The sequence below is a fragment of the Arachis stenosperma genome, chromosome 5 (genome assembly GCF_014773155.1).
Source record: "Arachis stenosperma cultivar V10309 chromosome 5, arast.V10309.gnm1.PFL2, whole genome shotgun sequence".
Lineage (NCBI taxonomy): Eukaryota > Viridiplantae > Streptophyta > Magnoliopsida > Fabales > Fabaceae > Arachis > Arachis stenosperma.
In genome coordinates this window covers 134,239,568-134,258,905 of record NC_080381.1, presented here as the reverse complement: position 1 = coordinate 134,258,905, position 19,338 = coordinate 134,239,568, and the positions used below count along the sequence as shown (strand labels likewise).

Below are 19,338 nucleotides of genomic sequence, written 5' to 3'. Positions count from 1 at the left end.
AACTGATCACCCAAATTTTAGTCCGGATTGATCCATTAATCAGATGGTACGTGCATCAAACTTGTTTTGATCTACCTTGACCCAAACATGTTTTAGTAAAATCAAGAGTAAATTTTTATAGTGATCTTTCAGATTCATGCAATTATCTAATTTAATTATCGAAATTCCAATTTCACCGTTATAGTCCCTAATTTTAGTGATGACTCAACTATCGTAGTACTGACGTGGCATTATTTTGTCACGTTAAAGTGTGCAACGACTAGCTTAGCCGGCAAAATTACAATTTGGACTCAATTTGATTCCTCTCTTTCTATTTAACCCTAACTTCCCAAATCTTGTGAAAGTTACTTTCTTCTTCTTCTTCTTCTTCCTCTTTTTCTTCTCATTTTCCTTCTTCTTCATATCAATGATGGGTGGTAGAAGCACTGCAGCCGGAAGCTCTATCCAGTCACCATATAGTGAGTATTGGACAAGAATGTGAAATAGGAGCAAAAATTCGCAGGTGCAAAAATAGTGTGGTTGTGGTTGTCGTTTGGTTCTCAGGCAGTCTGAGATAAATTTAAATCCAAACAAATCATTTTTTTGTTGTCCCAATTATAATATGAGTTAACATTATTACCTGTGTTGTTATCATTGTTCTTCCCTGGGATTTGAGCAAGTTATATCTTCGCTTGATTACAGAGAATTGAGAAGAGATGGTGTGGCCTTTTTATGTGAGTAGATACTAGATAGGATGAACCAGTTAAAAAACCAGAATTTTTTAGAGACAATCATGAAGAGAAGATAAACTTTGATTAGAGGCTTGGGAGGTTGGAGGAAGATGTCCGGAGTTAAAAATTGGTTGTCTAGTTTTTAGTGCTAATTGTGTTTGTATTGATAATTTTGATGGTGATATTGGTTCAAAGACCATATGATATTGGAACCCCAACTGATTAAATCTTTTTCTGACGCAGCCAAGACTTGAGCTAGTGGTAGAATCTGCTGCCTCATAAGAGCATGTAGTGTGTGTGAGTGTGTTGTGTGGATGTGTAAAACATAAGTAATGTCTAGGATTAGAGGCTGTCTAATCCATCAGACAAAAAAAAAAAATTTTTTTCTGCCAAACCTGAATGTTCTCCAGTGTAAATGGAACAGGACGATTCAAGCAAATATCCATTTACAGCCCACGAATCAAGATTTGTTTGTGTTTTTTGCTTCTATTTTGGTCTTATGGTTTTTGTTTTGTTTGGTCAGGTGGGGTGCTGTTCTGGTTGAGTTTGAGTGTGTCGGTTATTGAGGTTCGAATGCTTCTTATGAGGTTGGATGCTGTTTTGTTGTTATTTTGATGGCTCATTTTGGTTGTTTTGTTGAGTCTTTGAACGTTATTTTCCATTTGTGGTCTCAACTAAACATCTAAAAAAATGATAAAAATATTTTCAAAAAATACCAGTTTAGCAAAAATGAATAGATACGAGATAAGTTCTTAAAAAGACGAAATAAAATCTTAACATAATGTTTTTGCATGTACAAATACAAAAACAATATAATTTTACCCGTATTAGTATTGTGATTTTTTACAAGGAAAGCTTTTGGCAATTTTATTTCTACTCAAATAAAAAAAAAATTTAAAGATTGTAGTTTGTTGCAACTTTTTTCATTCATCTTTTAGATAACGGTTTAAATATTTCCAAAATAAAGTTAGTTCAAATGTATAAACCATTTGCAAGTCTTACATTTTTCTAAAAATAAAATTTGGTCAATTTAGTCTAAAAAAGTGAATGTCCGTGCTACATTCTTATACACCACTTGTTTCTTCTATTTCCCTCGTTAATAAATTGCACACAAACGTTACCGTATTGATACGCATAAATTTTCAAGTTAGACAATGAACGTGGAGTCAATCCCAAAACTGAAACCCATAACATACAACACATTGAATGAAACGATACAAGGGGGAGACAACGGGGAACAGAAGAAGAAATCATCCGTAGAAACCCCAAACAGATTCCCCAACCTTGCCAAAAACAAAAGAAAAAGAAAAATGCCTTTTCGATTTCTCACCATCATTTAGAATTATCCTAATTGTACTTCATCCCAAATGTGCTCATGTTTGCAGTACCATTTGAATTGCATTTTGTTGAGACTGATTCAAGCTCTGTGGAGCAAATAACACAAAATAAAGGTTAAGTTATATTCATCCATATACAAGAAAGTTCAATCAGTAGAAAATAATTTCAAAATGGCAGATAACCTTGCAAATGTGATCTAAGAGCTGTCTGTCTGACTGAGAAAAGTTGACAAAGAAATCCACAAGGTAATTGGCCAGATTTATCTGTCAATAACAAGTAATATTATTGAAAATTCAATAAGTAATTTTTTGTGCATTACGTTGAAATGAAACGTATAAACTCCCAGCACAGACCTGGTTAAGCGGATCGGTGACGCTTAATAGGTCATCTTCATATTGGTCCTCTTGATCCTTAAAATTTTTAAGGAAGTTCAGAATATAATAGTAATAAATATATGATCCAAAAATTGACCTTGAGAGTAGCATAAACCATAGCTCAACAAACCTCATTAAACACTTTTGCCATTGCTTCAAGATGTTCATCATTGTGTCTTCCGGATGCAGATATAGAGACTGATTGAAGAAACTCTCTATCCTTTTCATTGGTATCAGCTTGAACTTCTTCCCAATCGCTTTCCTGAATAAACATTTATAAAGAGAGATGAAGAAACAAGTTTCCATTGCCCTTTTTAAATATGGAGGTAGAAATCTTGCATTAGATGATTCAGAGTTTAGGGTTTAATGTAAGCAATAAGACATCAAGTACTTTATCAAGAGTAATCTCTCTATAGAAATAATGCAATAGGATTTCCCAATCGGTCCTTCAGTTTCTAAACAGTTAAAAGTAATTTGTGCTTATCAACCTGACTACAAGCTACAAAGGAATTTCGTAGTATAAATCTGCAGTGTTCCAATAATCAGTGTATAAATTGCAAACAGCAATTTGCATTAAACTGCCTCATTTTAGTGGCTTTCCGGAATTAACAGTTCTATTCCTTGTTTCTCATATGAGAAATGAAAAGTTTTAATTAGTATGCATCATAAGATACACTGACAAACTTAGTACACATCCAGGTGGAAATTTTACCTCTTCATCTCCGGCCAAAGTTTGTTCTTGTATTTCACTTAATGCATCTGCCAACAAACCTACTATCTGCAAATTGGTGGAAGAAAAATCAGATAGAGTCCATTACAACATTAACTTAGTTAAGAGAGCTTCAAAGCTTTTGATTGACAAAAATTGGATTGCGGGTTTGTATACACTGATGTTTCATATAATTATAATGCATAAATCTTTTGATGTATTTAAATACAAGTTCAATAAATTTGATATTTGAACACTTAAATATGTAAATAAATACGTAAGTAAAACAAATTAATCATCAATACATATGATGGAGTGAAGTGTGCTTTGTCCATGAAAAACAAAGTTTTGAATATGATTTTTTACTTCAATAATATTCTCCATACTGATTTGATATGAAATCATTGGCAGTTGATGTCTCTGGATGAAACAGCCATGAGTGTCGCAATGATAAACAACAAAAATGAGACCACTTGACAGTGTGTTAGCTTTAAGGATAAATACCCCAAAGGGATGCAGCTATATAGGCACAAAAGCTTCAGGGATAGTTTTGGATTTAAGCAGAACCAGAGAGTTGGAAAATTGAGTGAATCCTCAATTTCTAACTAATTTGGGCAGAAACTGAGAACAAAGGAAATGCCATGCTAGCACGTGGGTGTGCGCATAATGCATCTGTATTTCCTGTTAGGAGAAAGAGGGATATAAAGGATAGAGGAAAGATGGAGGAGGAAAAATTTGGGAGTTGGCATGTGAGAGTAGGGCTGCTATAGTGTGCTGTTTCTCTTGCTCGTTGCATATGTTGTTCTATTTTCTCTTCAATTGTGAGCTAAGACCTAGACTCATCTGTGCGAATAATACAATCATACTACTTCCTCTAGTCCCTATGTTCGGGGATTCTTACACAGTGCAATGAGTTCACATGGTTTACCATTTGCCAGTACACAGCATGCTGCAACAAGTAGCCTTTGTGATTAAATAATATCATATGCAATTTAAGGTTCTAATGTTCTATATATAATAAAATGGGGTTACCTTTGTAGGAAGTGGCAACATTACCCATTGATCTGGAGCTGATTTAGCTTTTGATCTTGTCGTTATTCCCACATCAGACTTTGAAAAGCAAATAAGCTCAACTACTCAGCAGCCACTTCGAAAAGAATGTTTAAACGAATATATTGAATCAATATAATATTGTAATACCTTAATTAGATGGCCTTGTACGTGTACTCTTGCCAATTCATTGTGCCTACTGGCTATCAACAAGGCCAGGGCAGTTGTAGTAATTTTTATTTGATAGGCCCCTTGTATCTCACCTGCCATCACATGCCATACAGTTAAATTTGTTAGATCTTGTCTATATGCATGTTAACCATTTGCTGTTAATCATTCTAATGTTTGAGTCTCTATTAACCCCCCCCCCCCCCCCCCCCCCCCCAAATTGACTCTCGCGAAAAAAGAACTAAAATTTCCAACATTCAGATATGTCTGTGCCAATGCATATGGTGTGTATTTTAACTTGCTATTCTATGAAATTCTATTATCCATCAACAAACAATTTTCGGGCTGCTGTAATCAGAAAAAGGGTAAGTGGGTGACTCTGAGTGAGACAACGTATATACTATATTTCTATTTCTACGCCTAAAACAATTCCCAGAAAATTCGCAGGACTTTCCTTAACTACTTTTGTTTCCAAAAAGCAACGACAGAAGGATTTCACAATATGAAGGGCATAAGGATGTTCACCTTGCTGCTTAGTCCATTCTGACATTACGTAAGCAAAGGAGTTATCATGACCTTCAGCAGGAATAGAGATCAGCAAATCAATAAATTGTCCAACATTAGGAACACTCATATGAACCTGCATATTATTAAAACTGAATATTTAACTAAATACTAAAAGAGTTTAATTAGCTACCAAATATTATAGACTTACAAATTTCAAACTTAACCCACAAGTAGGTTAGGTCAAATTTGTCACAGCTTGTATTTCTTTCCATCCATATTTTAATATTTTAATGCAGCCATACACAAGAGGAATCTACTAAAGATATTTTTAAAAATGATGGAATCTAAGAAATCAAGGCATTCAAGTTCTATTAGTGTTTCCACTTCTATATGCTACTAACCAGATATCCCTCCCAGGTAAACACCAACAAAAGAATTAATCAAACTTAATATATAAGTTTGCATATATTACCAATCTTGCAAAAACTACTAGCAGTGAGCTTCTCAAGCTGGAAATTTGGGCAGATTGCATACGTCTAACAATAGCAGCAACCAAATCTCGTATATGTGTTGCCATATGTGACGGTAAATGCAATATAAGTTGAAGAATGTAACTTCCAACAAAAAGAGATCCCGAGCTTTCCAAATTGGGATCCAGTAGCCTGTTACAAATTTACAAGAAATAGAGTGAAAAATCTGAAACATTAAATGTAAACACACACAGACAAACAAATAGACCATGCACAAAACAGAAAAACAAAGAAAATAACAAATTTACAACTTGTAGTTATCATGAGGATTCAACATGAAAAATAAATAAATAAATCAAAAATAAAAAATAGAAAGAATGTATGCTGTCTTGCGTTTTGGTTACTACAACCATTCAGCAATCACCACAAAAGTTGAAGCTTCCACTTATTTCCAGCCTCAAAATGTAACGGGGATAATTTCATAAAATAAAAATCGATAACGACATAACTGGAATAACTGAATAAATATATGTAGAGCTAGAAGTCACCCATTTGCTTTTTTTCATGTCCTGCAGCAAGGTTTGACATGAAAACTGAACAGCACAAAGAAATTTTAATTATTATAACAAGTTTCCGTCAATTAATCTGATTGTGAATTTTTCCTTGAACTCCATGAAAAATTGTGGGGGTCTAGAAAATGTATTCTAGTCCTCAGAATGCAATGCGCACTAATTGTAGATTTTTATCTACCAAGACATGTAAAATAACCATGACTACCTTGAAGCTATATCAAGTAAACTTCTCATAGTTGATCCAAAATCCCCCCAAACAAGAACTTGTTCTCTTCCCCCAGATATAAAAGCAGACAAACATTCCGTAGCATTCTGCACATGCAAACATTCAATTCTGTGTTACAATTGAAAGTAATTTCAAATACAGTAATGAAATTGTTGGATATTTATGTGTATCTGAAAAAGTTGACCTGAATTTCACTGTGGTCATCACTTTGAAGGATTATTCTGATAATGGCACTAAAACAGACATCATATATTGCTTTGACAACATCATTGGGTGCATTCTGCACAAAGCTATGACAAGCTGACATTAGAAAAAGAGAAAAACAAAATACAAGCTTAAACATCTAAGTTAGTTAATGAATTTAACAAAAGTAAAAGAAATTGGCTACAGTGCAAGTTGACTTGCCTTCAACAGCATTGTTAGCAGATCTAAGGAGCCAGCTACCAACCCATCAGCCTGCTCTTGGGGCTACCAGAAAATTTTAAGAAGTGCATCAGGGCTATCAGAAAGTTCAAAAAAGTGGATCAGAAATAACTGTCTATAGAAATAAAAAATAAATTTAAGTAGTCATACTTTATTCAAAATTGGTCCAATATACGGCAAAATTCTGGAAACCAAAGGATGTATACATCCAGGAACACCCTTGACTGCCTGGAAAAAAAAATGAAGTGTGCAGATAGAAATCTAGCAGCTAAACCATCGATGGAGCATAACGAACCAAATGATTAATAATTTCAGATCTCAGATCAAGCAAAACATTTATATTCAAATATCTTTTAATGGTCGTAAGTGGAAAAAACAAAAGTTATGTTTTAGTACCCTTCTTCCAACTCCCAGCATAATCTAAGCGCAGCCACAAGATCTTTGCATCTTTACGAGATCTAAGGAGAAAATTAAATAAATCTACTAAGCGAACCCATAGTTATTTAAAGCACCAAATGCATATACCAAAGTGATCTCACTATAGGCAATCCCAAATTCGATGAGCCAGCAATCAAAATCTAAACCACAGGTAATACACATTTGACGACAGCAGTAAAAGGCCTACAATTTTTTGAAGTGCATGTGATCAGAACAAAAGGGACTGAGCCAAGCATTATTGGCCTCCATTTATTCCTGAATATTAGTAAGAGATGTCAGAAGTGAGTGATTTGGAAGAGGAGTCCGAGTTTTTTAGAGGGACAGGCACATAGAAACACGGTCAAAAGCTTTGAAATGTTTGGACTTTTGGAGTGAGAAAATGAGAGACAGGGACAGAGAGTGTGTCCTAGGGACAAAAAATTATTCACCTCATTGCCCTATCAGAGCATCAAAGCTGGTTGTCAAACTGCCACTGCGAACAACTTATCAAGTGGCTGTCTGATAAGGATAATATTGGTGCAACTCTCTCTCTCTTTCCTCTAAGAAAATGGCCATACATCACTACTGTGCCAAGCTGACAGAGTTAGTTTCAAGACTTTACTTTCTACTTATTTACCTGAAACCATATATGGAGTACATAACACAAGATAACATTGACAAATGTTTTGTGTCTGCCTCTATTGTCTCTGCCTGTTTGTCTGTCTCCGTTCCTCTGTAAACCAAACACTAGCTATGGTAATAGAATCAAGGTGTGTGAAGTACTGGATATAAAGGGGGAAATAGGATTGAAGTAAGTCAGGCCTTGTCAGAAATCAGGATACGATCATGTCATATCAAAGAGTATCAAATATGATCTCTTAGGATTAGCATTGCATTTATCATTATTTCCTTAGTAGTATCAAGGATTTACTGTTGTTATAAATAGATGCTAGTATTCCTCTCATGTAAGACAAAGCACCTAAGAGTAATATATTCTTTCTCTCACTTGCTGAGTTGCTATTATTTGCTTTATTACTTTCGTGGTTAGTTATGGATTTTAATAGGCCTAAGTGAAACCTAGCAGCTATAGTGCTCAAGTGACTCCTTGTTTTGTTAATTTTCATAGTTCTCTCTTTCCTGTGCTGATTTTACTCTATCATTTTCCGATGTGCTTATAGTTAATACTACATGTTTATATATATATGTTCTGTTTTGAGTTTTGTGAGTTCTATGAACATCATTTGCCTTAATTTGAGTAAGAATAGCAGTCCAAACAAAAGCTTCAACCTTTTGCTGTAGCTTTGGATTTCAAAACTGAACTGAAATTTATGATTACCTAAAAAGACAGAGATGAACAGAATCAAGCAAAGGAGTAGAAGACTCAATTTTATTAACATCTTGATCAAGCATAATCATTGAAAATCAAGCATTATGCAAAATTGAATACCCAAAGACTACTAGCGTCAGAAACTGTATTTGCCAACCACTTGGATTCAAACCATCATGAAGTAGATTGTAAGAGAAAATTTTACAATGTCACTTAGCTGCAAATGTCATATTCTTGGATGCCAACCCCCCCCCCCCCCCTTTTTTTTTTTCTCCAAAACACACACAAGTTTCTCAATTCTCTGACCAATCAAACAGCAGAAGAAACTATGAATAAAGCAAAGCTCCCTAATAATTTCTCTTTAGGGCCCTTGGATTATATATATATATACTAAGCTTGACGAATGCTTATGCACTAAATTGAGGGTAAGTCTTCAGATGTTAGTTGATATTGTTAACATGTCACTTGCTTTAGGATGATACTCATCCATACTTCTGTAACTGGAATTGCAAATAGATTATTTAGCTGTTGCCAATTCCTATAACCCATATCGATATGGGATTGGATCATGCAGCATTCAATATAAGTCAAAAGGGCTAAGGGGGGTTTTGTCTCTCTTAGAATTCCAGGTAGTGAGTTAAAAAAGATTAATTTAAACAACAAAGGAACTAAACACTAAACAGAGAGTATTTTTCAGAAACAAAATTTGGGGGAAAGACAAATTATTACCTCAATAACTTCAAGGGCATCAATACTGATAAAAGGATCCGAAACATGCAATGCCCAAACATTGAGGATCACAGGAGAAATAATGCTTTCAACCAGTTCCGGAGATTCATGAGCTATAAGTAAAAATATCAGCATAAATATAAATGAATTGAAACGCCAAGATGAACAGCACACACAAAGATGTCAGATATGCGTTGCACTCAGAGATGCGGGTACAAAAGGAGAAACCAGTCCAGAAGGAGGACTGGATATTTATTATTGAAATATCAAAAAGCAATATACACTAACCTGTCTTAACTACTGCAAGTAATGTTTCAAGTACCATATGCAAGGTTTCATCAGATGCCTGGAAATCATATGAACATAACTATTGCAAGCAAAAATAATACAAAATGAAAGGCAAAATGATTTATATTGTATAGTACTTGAATAAGAAGATTGGTGAGGGATGAAAATAAATCCAACAACTGAGGTTGAATAGTTTCTTTATTTGCTTCAGGGAGGAGCTGGGAAAGTGCTCGGCAAGCACCTACTTTTACAGGTGGAGGCCTGTCAAACACAATGTTAGAAGAAAGTATATGACAAATACAAACTAACACAAGTTGACTGTGCTCACAAATCCATTGAAAGTGCCTTCATTGCCATGTAAAGAAAGTGCTCTAGTGTACCACTGCTTAGCTGTAAAATGACAAGTACAATCAGAAATATGACAGAAAGAGAGGAGCTAGATAGAGATAATGACAGAATAGGTTACCACAGGGGAAAATTTAGCAACTGCAGTAAAAATGCGAGCATACAAGAAAGGGTATTCAAGAGGACCTGCAAGAAATGATGGACAAATAAGACATTAATAATTGAACCCATGGCAGTAACTGAAACAAATTGGAAGCATTAAAGAGGTGCGGGAACAGTCGAGATGCGACCTGCTTGAGAGTCATCACTGACAAGCTGTTCAATCAGGTGTTTCAAGCTTGCTGATTCAAACCCTGTCTCCTGAAAGAAACATATGTAAAAAAAAAAAAAAAAAAAAATCAAATTGCAAAGCAAAATAATACGTCGCTGGAAAAAGAATTAACAATTGAATTCAAAATTCCAAAACCTCTGTCTCAAGCAGTTGTTCTGAAAGAGATGATAAGGCAAAGAGCGTAGCTTCTCTTAACTGCCAAAAAAAAAATTGTTGTGCCATGGTTAGGAATTAGAAATTATAATCAAAAGTGAGACGTAACAACCTGAATATCTCTACAAATGATTCGCAAATAAGCTAAATCAGTATGCCATATCATAAACATTGCAAATGGCTCAGCCTTTTCAATAACCATGAGCATGCATAAAATGGCTAAGAATAACAGAATAAATCTTTCAAGCTTTTCAACGAGATGAATAGAACTCAAAGCAAGGAAAGAGTTGCAGACTGAAAATCAAAGAATAAAAAAGGAATTCAGAGCTAGCAATATTCTAAAGTAACAAATGTCAGAAGACAAATCCAATTTCACAAATTATATTCTCTATCAAACATAATAGATTATTCAAAGACCCAGGAAAACCAATTTTTTATCTATACCCCCCACCAGCTTGCAATGCCAGACATTTTTCTTGTTTGAGACTCGGAATATTCTAAATACTGTAGGTTATTTAAATTTCACAACTATATTCTCTCTCAGACATACTATAGATTATTCAAAGAACAAAGGAAACCAAAATTTTATCTATACCCTCCACCAGCTTGCAGTCCCAGACATTTTTCTTGTTTGCGACTCAGTGAACCACCGTTTTGCAGCATCTTCGATGGCCAGATATCCTTCAGCACCAAAAGAACTTATTATCTCATCCAATAAAAGCACACCTGAAAGAACCAACATTCAAATAAATCTCATGAAACAAGGAAGATAAATGATTTCCTAACGGGCATTTTCAAGCAGACCTAAAAGATTTCCCAACTCCATGGACTCTCTATCACTAAGATCTCTAAAAGAGTGAAAATTCCAAGAATAGGAAGACTACCCTGTATTGAATACAAATCCCTAACAGGAAAGTTATGTAAAATGGAAAAGACAAGTTAAAAGGAGCATCGCCTAGCCAATGATCTTCCCCTAAAAGAAAGCGAGATCCATCCCCTACCTTTGAAGAAAGCAAAGGTATGAAAGTAACATAACCACTAGAAATAAATTTCCAAGGGCTAGAACGAGCAGCATGTGAAGCAAGATTTGAATCCCATCAATTTCTGTTCAAGTCATACTTGTTTCTAATAACCTTATGCCAAAGAGAATGTGGTTCTACAGGAAAAAGTCATTGCCATTTTGTTGCCAAGCTAATTTTTTCTTTTTAATACAATATTATCAAAAACCCAGTCCTCCTTGTTTATTTGGTAGACAGAAAATCTCCCAACTCACCAGATGATCCAATGTAAAATCCATTGCACCAGACCAAAAGAAGTTCCGCATTATTTTCTCAATGGTTTTAGGCACTTCATTTGGTATACGAAACAAAGATAGGAAATAAAGAGAGATACTTGATAAGCAGAACCGAATAGAAGTGATCCTTCCTCCTAGTAAGAAATACGCTCCTTTTCCAAACTTGATACTTAGAAATCTTCTTCACAATAGGATCCCAGAAAGAGGTTCAAGTAAGGCTCCCACCTAAAGGAACACCCAAATAAAAAAGAGGCCATTTTAGAATTTGACATCCAGCCAAAGATGCTATGTCAAAGAGATGAGTTGGGTCAATATTAATCCCCACTAAGCCATTTTTAACCATATCGATTGTTAAACCAGAGGCTAGCTGGAAAACCTTAAAGATGGAGAGTGCATTAGAGAAGCTCTCCTTATCATTTTTCCAAGAAAACAATGGTATCATCGGCAAACTGAAAATGAGAAATTGCACTCCCTATGGATCCTACTCTTAACAAGCCCTCTCCTCCCTGCTCTAATGATCAACTAATTATATACATCAACCACTAAATTGAATACAACAACAACAACAAAGTCTTGTCCCACTAGGTAGGGTCGGCTACATGGATTTAAAGACGTCATTTAGCTTTATCATGTATCATGTCTACAGAGAGACCGTTTACATATAGATCTTGTTTGACCACCTTATGGATGGTCTTCTTAGGCCTTCCTCTGTCTTTCACCACTTATCCATCTTCCATCTCATCCATTCTCTTGACTGGGTGCTTTGTCGGTCTTCTTCTCACGTTCAAACCACCTGAAACGGGATTCTACCATCTTTTCTACAATAGGTGCTACTCTAACTCTCTTATATCTTCGTTCCTTATTCTATCCAATCACGTACAACCACTCATCCATCTCAACATCTTCATCTCTATCACACTTAACTTATGTTCGTACTCCCCTTTGACCGCCCAACACTCTATACCATAAAGCATAGCCGGTGTGATAGCAGTGCGATAGAATTTACCTTTAAATTTTAAAGACATTTTTTTGTCACATATAAAACCAGACGCACTCTACCATTTTGACCAACCTGCTTGGATCCTTGTTCAATCTCCCCATTATTTTATATGATGCATCCAATATACTTTTAACTCTTCGTACGATATTTTCTCCAATCTTCACCTCTATATTAGAGTTTTTCCTTCCGCGGCCGAACTTACATTCTATATATTCTATCTTACTACGGCTTATGTGCAGACCATACACTTCTAGAGCTTCTCTCAATAAATTCCAACTTTTTATTTAGGTCTTTCTTTGACTCTCCCATAAAGACAATATTATCGACAAAAAACATGCATCATGGCACAAGCTCTTAGATATGCTTTGTGAGTACTTCTAAGACTAATGTGAAAAGGTATAAACTTAAGAATGATCCCTGATGTAATCCTATACCAATAGGAAATTCTTCTGTCACACCACCTTGAGTCTTCACACTAGTTGTACCCCATCATACATGTCTTTAATTGCACAAATATGTGATTGTTGCTCTCTTCCTTTCCAAAATCTTCCATAAGACCTCCCTTGGAGCCCTATCGTACGCTTTTTTCAAATTAATAAATATTATATATAGATCCATTTTATTACTATGATACATCTTCATCATCCTTCTTAACAGGTATGTAGCTTTAGTGGTGGATCTGCCTAGCATTAAGTCAAATTAATTCTCTGTTACTTGTGTTTCTTAGCTCAGTCTCCGTTCTATTACTCTTTCCCAATACTTCATGGTATGACTCATGAGTTTGATCCTTCTATAATTTTCGCAACTCTATATATCTCCCTTATTCTTGTAGATAGATACCAATGTGCTCTTTCTCCACTCATCTGGCATCTTCTTTGACCTTAAAATCTCATTAAAAAGCTTGGTTAACCAACTAATGCCTTTTTCTCCTAGCCCTTCCAAACTTCAATCTCAATATTATCCGGTCTTACTACCTACCATTTTTCATCCGCGTTAGAGCCTTTTTGGCCTCGAATTCTCGATTCCTTTAATAATAGTCGAAGTTTTAATCTTCTTCCCTCGTGCATGGCCAACCAATGCTCGAAAGAGTCTTCTGTTCTTTATTAAATAACTTGTAGAAGTAGTTCTTCTACCTTTCACTAATCTTTTCATCTTGAGCCAAAACCTCCCTTTCTTTATCCTTTATGCACTTAACTTGATCCAAGTCTCTCGTTCTTCTTTCACGGCTCTTTGCGATTCTATATGTACATTTTCCTCATTCCTTCGTGCCTAAATACTGGTAGAGACCCTCATATGCTCTAGTTCTTACTTCACTTACAGCCACTTTTGTCTCTTTCTTAGCCACCTTATATATTTCCCAATTATTTGCATTGCGGCACAAAGACCATTCTTTAGAGCACTCCCTTTTTGCCTTTATCTTTTCTTGTACACTCGCATTTCACCACCAGGATTTCTTGTCTCTTGGTCATATCCCTCTAACTTTACCAAAACTTTCTTTTACTATTCTTCTAATAACTTCTACCATCTCCCTCCACATCTTCTCTCCACTTTCATTCCCTTCCCACTTTACCTCTTTTCCTACCAATCTTAAAAAGCTTCTTTGTTTCTCACCTTTCATCCGCCACCACCTCGTCCTTGGGTTCTTCGTATGCTGTCTTTTTCTCAACTTTTACTTAATGCAAAAATCCATGACGAGCATCATATGTTGTGTTGTTAAACTCTCTCCCATAATAATTTTACAATTAATGCAAAATTTTCGGTCGACTCTCCTCAACAACAAGTCGATTTGAGAGTTTGTCATACTACTCCTATAGGTTATAAGATATTCATCTCTCTTTTTAAAACATGTATTTGCGATGAGAAGGTCACAAAGTTTGAGGAAAAGTCCAATATAGTCTTACCCTCGATATTGGCCACCCCGAAACCATGGTTTCTGCGAATACTTCTATACCCAGTTACTTCTCTTCCAACAACATGGCCATTTAAATCTCTTTCTAAGAAAACCTCTAGATCCTCCCAAAACATCATCTTGTATTACTCGTCCAAATCCACTTGCGGTGCCTAAACGTTAATCACATGAAAAATACCTCCTTCCACAAGTTTGATAGAGATGCTCCAATCACACACCCTCTTGATATCCACTACGTCCTTCTTCCACTGCTTATTCGCGATAATACTTACCCCATTCCTATTCTTCACCGTTCCAGTATACCAAAGTTTGAACTCGAAGAACTCTCTTGCCTTCACGCTGACCCATTTTGTTTTTTGTAGGTACATGATGTTAATCTTTCTCCTTGTCATGGTATCCACCACCTCCATGGATTTTCTTGTTAGAGCGCTTATGTTCCATGTCCCAAATTTCAACCCTTTGTCGCTCCGACCTTTACCTTTACATTTTTCTTTGTGAACTAGTTTATTTATCCTCATCCGTTCACATAAACACAGGAACCCTTACTCATTTAACACTCGTACAGGCAACAACCTAACTTTAACGTAATAATGTTTTTGATTCATATCATGAAGATTCGACTAAGTTTTTATGTTGGCGAAGGCCTAACACAACCCTCCTTCTTTATCCAAGTTTGGGATCGGATATGTACCGCAGGTGTAGCATAAGTGAAGTTAACCGCTAAATTGAATAAGGAAAATAGATAGTCACCTTGCCTCAAACTCCTCTCACCATGGAACCACGACTTTGGCTCATCATTAACCATGTCTAAGCTGAGAAAGTAATTGTAGCAAGGTAGAAAATCCAGTTTGTCCATTTAAAACCAAATCCTTTTCCTTATCCAAAAATCATTTAACACCTTATCCAAAAACCCCATTTGACCCTATCATAAACTCTCAAAATCTAATTTGAACACTAAACACTCTCGCTCACTTTTTCATACCAGAGACCACCTCGTTAGCAACCAAAGCTACATCCAAAATCTACCTTCCTGCTACAAAAATACGTTGACTTTTCGAAATGGTTGTCCCACAAAACTTCAAACGAGGATTGAAAGGACCTTTGTGAAGATCTTATACAAACCAGTGACTAGCGCTATAGTTCTGGAATCTTTTACTCTAACTAACTTGTCTATCTTAGGAATTAGAGTGATGAAAGTAGAAGTAATGTTAACACCAATCTTTCCATTCTTATGAAGTTCATCAAACACCTTGAGAAGATATTTAAAGATACCCCAGCAGCCGTAAAAAAATGTTGCAGTTAAACCATCTGAACCAAATGTCTTGTCTTTGTCCATACACCAAATAACTAGCTAATTTCATCTTCCTCAAAAGGTCTTTTTAGGAGAGTTGTCTTTCTTTGATGGATGTGGGATAGATCTTGGTGACTAGATCAAATCAAAATCAAAATCAGATTCCTAATTTATTTCATGAATCTTTTCTATAAATAAAATTAATTATAATATCCTTTTCAGTTTTAGTTTAACTTATTTTTAGGAATTTTATGATTAGAAATCTTTCTTTATTTTAGGCTAGTATTTTTTTCATTTTCTAGTTATTTCTATTTCTGTAATTCCTCTATAAAGAGATGATTTCCTGTACATTTGAATATATATAATATTCAGACACTTCAAGTTGGTATCAGAGCAGAATCTCTGCACTGTACCTCTAATTTATAGATATGGCTGACAGTTCCTCAGTCATTAATCATGAACAAAAGAACACCACTCCTACTCCATCAAATTTAAAATCTGAGCAACGGGTACTAGTTAGTGGTTACTCACATTCAGTTCAGATCACCACATTTCGACTCAATGAGTCAAACTACCTTAGGTGGTCTCAATCAGTTCAGATGTACATTCGTCAAGGAGAAAAGATTGGATATCTCACCGGTGAGCGAAGCCAGCCTAACGTCACTGACACACAATATAATGTGAGGGATACTACCGAAAATTCCATGGTGATGACATGGCTGGTGAACTCAATGGAGGAGGATATCAGTAGTAACTATATGTACTATACCACTGCCAAAGAATTGTGGGATAATATCAAGAAAATGTACTCTGATCTTGGGAATAAATCCCAAATTTATGAACTTACTCTAAAAGCTAGAGAAATTCAACAAGGGAGTGACAATGTCACCAAATATTTTCACACATTGAAGCGGGTGTGGCAGGACCTTAACCACTTCAATAACTACAAGTGGATTTCAGCCGCTGATGCCAAACACCACCAACAAACAGTGGAAGAATGGAGGATATTTCAATTTCTTGCAGGCCTCAATGTGGAGCTACATGAAGTTCGTGGCAGAATTATTGAAAGAGCAATCCTACCCTCAATTGGAGAAGTTTTTGCTGAGGTTAGAAGAGAGAAAACTCGTAGAGTAGTGATGATGAGGAAAGGCAAGACTGAACAGACTTCTTTGGAGTCTAATGCACTCTTAGTAGCACCTGCTGCACTTAAAAGTTCATCAAATCAAAAACATCCTTCCAATCTTTGGTGTGACCACTGCAATAAACCTCGTCACACCCGAGAAACCTGCCGGAAGATTCATGAAAAACCAGCACATCTTAAAGGCAGCAAACCTGGTCTCAAAATACGTTCTACCCCAACTGCTCATGAGGCTAAAAAATCATCCTTGAGTAAGGAATAGGTTGATCAACTCATAAGGCTGTTAAATTCCAGTTCTGTATCTAATACTCCTAGTGGTTCTTTAGCTCAAACAGATAATTTTAGTATTCCTATGTCCCTTAACTGCACTTCAAACTTGAATGCACCATGGATTGTCGATTCAAGTGCATCTGACCATATGACCAGCCTCTTTCTTTTATTTAAAACTTATTCTCCTTTTGAAAATGAGAAAAATTAGAGCTGCTGATGGTAGTTTTTCATCCATTGTTAGAAAAGGTACAATTGTCCATAAACATTAACCTAAAAAATGTCCTACATGTACCAAAACTTTCTTGTAATCTTCTCTCTATTAGTAAAATCTGCAAAGATTCCAATTGTGCTGTGACATTCTTTGACACTCATGGTATTTTTCAGGACCGGACCTCGGAAAAGATGATTGGCAATGCTAAGATGATGGACGGACTCTATCATTTTGAGGATATTTTGGAAGATAAAGTAACTCAAGGACTTAGTGGTATAAGTTCTATGCCTATAAAGGACCAAATAATGCTCTGACACAATAGACTAGGACACCCTAATTTTCCATATCTCAAACATTTGTTTCTAAGTTTGTTTAAGAATATTGATTCTTCCTTACTTAATGTGAAAGTTGTATTCGTGCAAAGAGTCAGAGTTCCTTATTACTCTCAACCTTATCATGCATCTAAACCTTTTCAGTTGATTCATAGTGATGTATGGGGTCCATCGAAAATAACAACTCAATTTGGAAAGAAATGGTTTGTGACTTTTATCGATGACCACACACGACTATGTTGGATCTATCTCATGCATGAAAAATCCGAGGTTTCTAAAATTTTTCGTTATTTTTCAAAAATGGTAAAAACTCAATTTGACACAAAAATTTCAATATTAAGAAGTGATAATGGTACTGAATTCTTTAACAAAAATCTTGGTGAAATTCTTCAAAAAATAGGTATTCAACATCAATCTACATGCCCCAATACACCCCAACAAAATGGCATTGCTGAAAGGAAGAATAAACATCTTGAAGTAGCACGTGCCATTATGTTTGAGGATAATGTTCCAAAGTATTTATGGGGAGATGCTGTCCTAACAGCAGCCTATCTCATAAATCCAATGCCTACGCGTGTGTTAAATTACTGCACACCGTTGGATATTTTCGAAAAGAATTTTTCAGCATGTAGGTTGCATTCTGATTTACCTTTAAAAGTATTTGGTTGTACTGTATTTTTTCATACACCTTCACCCCGAAGTAAACTTGATCCAAGGGCAGAAAAATGCATTTTTATTGGCTATTCCCCAAGTCAAAAGGGTTATAAATGTTTCAATCTACACACAAAGAAATGTCATGTAAGCATGGATGTTACTTTTTTGGAACATGAAACATTTTTTCAGAAAAAATTTCTTTAGGGGGAGAGTCTAAGTAAAGAAAATTTTTTACATGAACCTTTACCCACTCCTATCTTACATATTGAGGATACAACTTTCACTGATCAAACAAACTCTAAAATAATTGCCAAAAAAGATGTGGAAATCAATTCTGAAATTGTGCCAGAATTAGTTGGAACACAAACAGAAAAAGAAATACCACAATAAGAAAAAGAGCTTTGATGTTATGTTCAGAAATATTCCAAGAAGAATAGAGACCAGCCCATCATCTATGTACCAACCCAATCTGAAAATCCGGAAGACGGCCCAACTGTAGTACCTGAGGATCTTCCACGTAAATCTGATATTGCTACTTCTAATAATAATTTGCCAATAGCCCTTAAGAAAGAAACCAGAACCTGCACCAAAAAGGTATTCAAAACCAGCACCAACCATCCTATTTCCAATTATGTCTCTTACCAAAATTTCTCTCAAAAACATCGAGCTTTTACTTCTAAAATTACAAATCTGTTTGAACCTAGGAATATAGAGTTAGTACTAGATGATCCCAATTAAAAATTAGCAGTGATGGAAGAGTGGCATGCACTCAAGAAGAATAAAACTTGGGAGATTGTAGATCTGCCACAGAATACAAAAGTGGTTGGCTGCAGGTGGATTTTCAACATCAAGTGCAATGCTGATGGAAGCATAGAGAGGTATAAGGCTAAATTAGTAGTTAGGGAATTTACACAAACCTATGGAGGAGATTATCGAGAGACTTTTGCTCCAGTTGCTAAACTCAACTCTATGCGGATTCTCTTATCTCTTCCTGCGAATTACAATTGGCCTTTACATCAATTGGATGTAAAAAATGCTTTCCTGAATGAGGAGCTACAGGAAGAGGTGTTCATGAAACTTCCACTTGGATTTGAGGCTGAAC

The 19,338-nt window shown here is 35.6% G+C and overlaps 1 protein-coding gene across 2 annotated transcripts in view; it reads right to left on the bottom strand.

The window, feature by feature from the left end:
* Nucleotides 1-1,690: 1,690 nt before the first annotated feature.
* LOC130980205 (uncharacterized) overlaps nucleotides 1,691-19,338 on the bottom strand; it is a 30,348-nt gene continuing 12,700 nt past the window's right edge. The window contains exons 13-33 of one of the 2 annotated variants that reach the window (XM_057903859.1): nucleotides 10,733-10,863; nucleotides 10,120-10,179; nucleotides 9,944-10,013; nucleotides 9,775-9,839; nucleotides 9,637-9,698; nucleotides 9,446-9,569; nucleotides 9,309-9,366; nucleotides 9,021-9,133; nucleotides 6,698-6,775; nucleotides 6,530-6,592; nucleotides 6,309-6,404; nucleotides 6,104-6,210; nucleotides 5,329-5,518; nucleotides 4,875-4,989; nucleotides 4,332-4,444; nucleotides 4,164-4,241; nucleotides 3,135-3,200; nucleotides 2,553-2,684; nucleotides 2,402-2,458; nucleotides 2,231-2,311; nucleotides 1,691-2,134 (exon numbers count right to left, since the gene is read on the bottom strand). In XM_057903859.1, the coding sequence (XP_057759842.1) occupies nucleotides 2,084-2,134; nucleotides 2,231-2,311; nucleotides 2,402-2,458; nucleotides 2,553-2,684; nucleotides 3,135-3,200; nucleotides 4,164-4,241; nucleotides 4,332-4,444; nucleotides 4,875-4,989; nucleotides 5,329-5,518; nucleotides 6,104-6,210; nucleotides 6,309-6,404; nucleotides 6,530-6,592; nucleotides 6,698-6,775; nucleotides 9,021-9,133; nucleotides 9,309-9,366; nucleotides 9,446-9,569; nucleotides 9,637-9,698; nucleotides 9,775-9,839; nucleotides 9,944-10,013; nucleotides 10,120-10,179; nucleotides 10,733-10,863 (1,910 nt within the window). In that variant the 3' untranslated portion in view covers nucleotides 1,691-2,083. The remainder of the gene's footprint in view (nucleotides 2,135-2,230; nucleotides 2,312-2,401; nucleotides 2,459-2,552; nucleotides 2,685-3,134; nucleotides 3,201-4,163; nucleotides 4,242-4,331; nucleotides 4,445-4,874; nucleotides 4,990-5,328; nucleotides 5,519-6,103; nucleotides 6,211-6,308; nucleotides 6,405-6,529; nucleotides 6,593-6,697; nucleotides 6,776-9,020; nucleotides 9,134-9,308; nucleotides 9,367-9,445; nucleotides 9,570-9,636; nucleotides 9,699-9,774; nucleotides 9,840-9,943; nucleotides 10,014-10,119; nucleotides 10,180-10,732; nucleotides 10,864-19,338) is intronic. The other variant, XM_057903858.1, reaches the window with a different exon arrangement.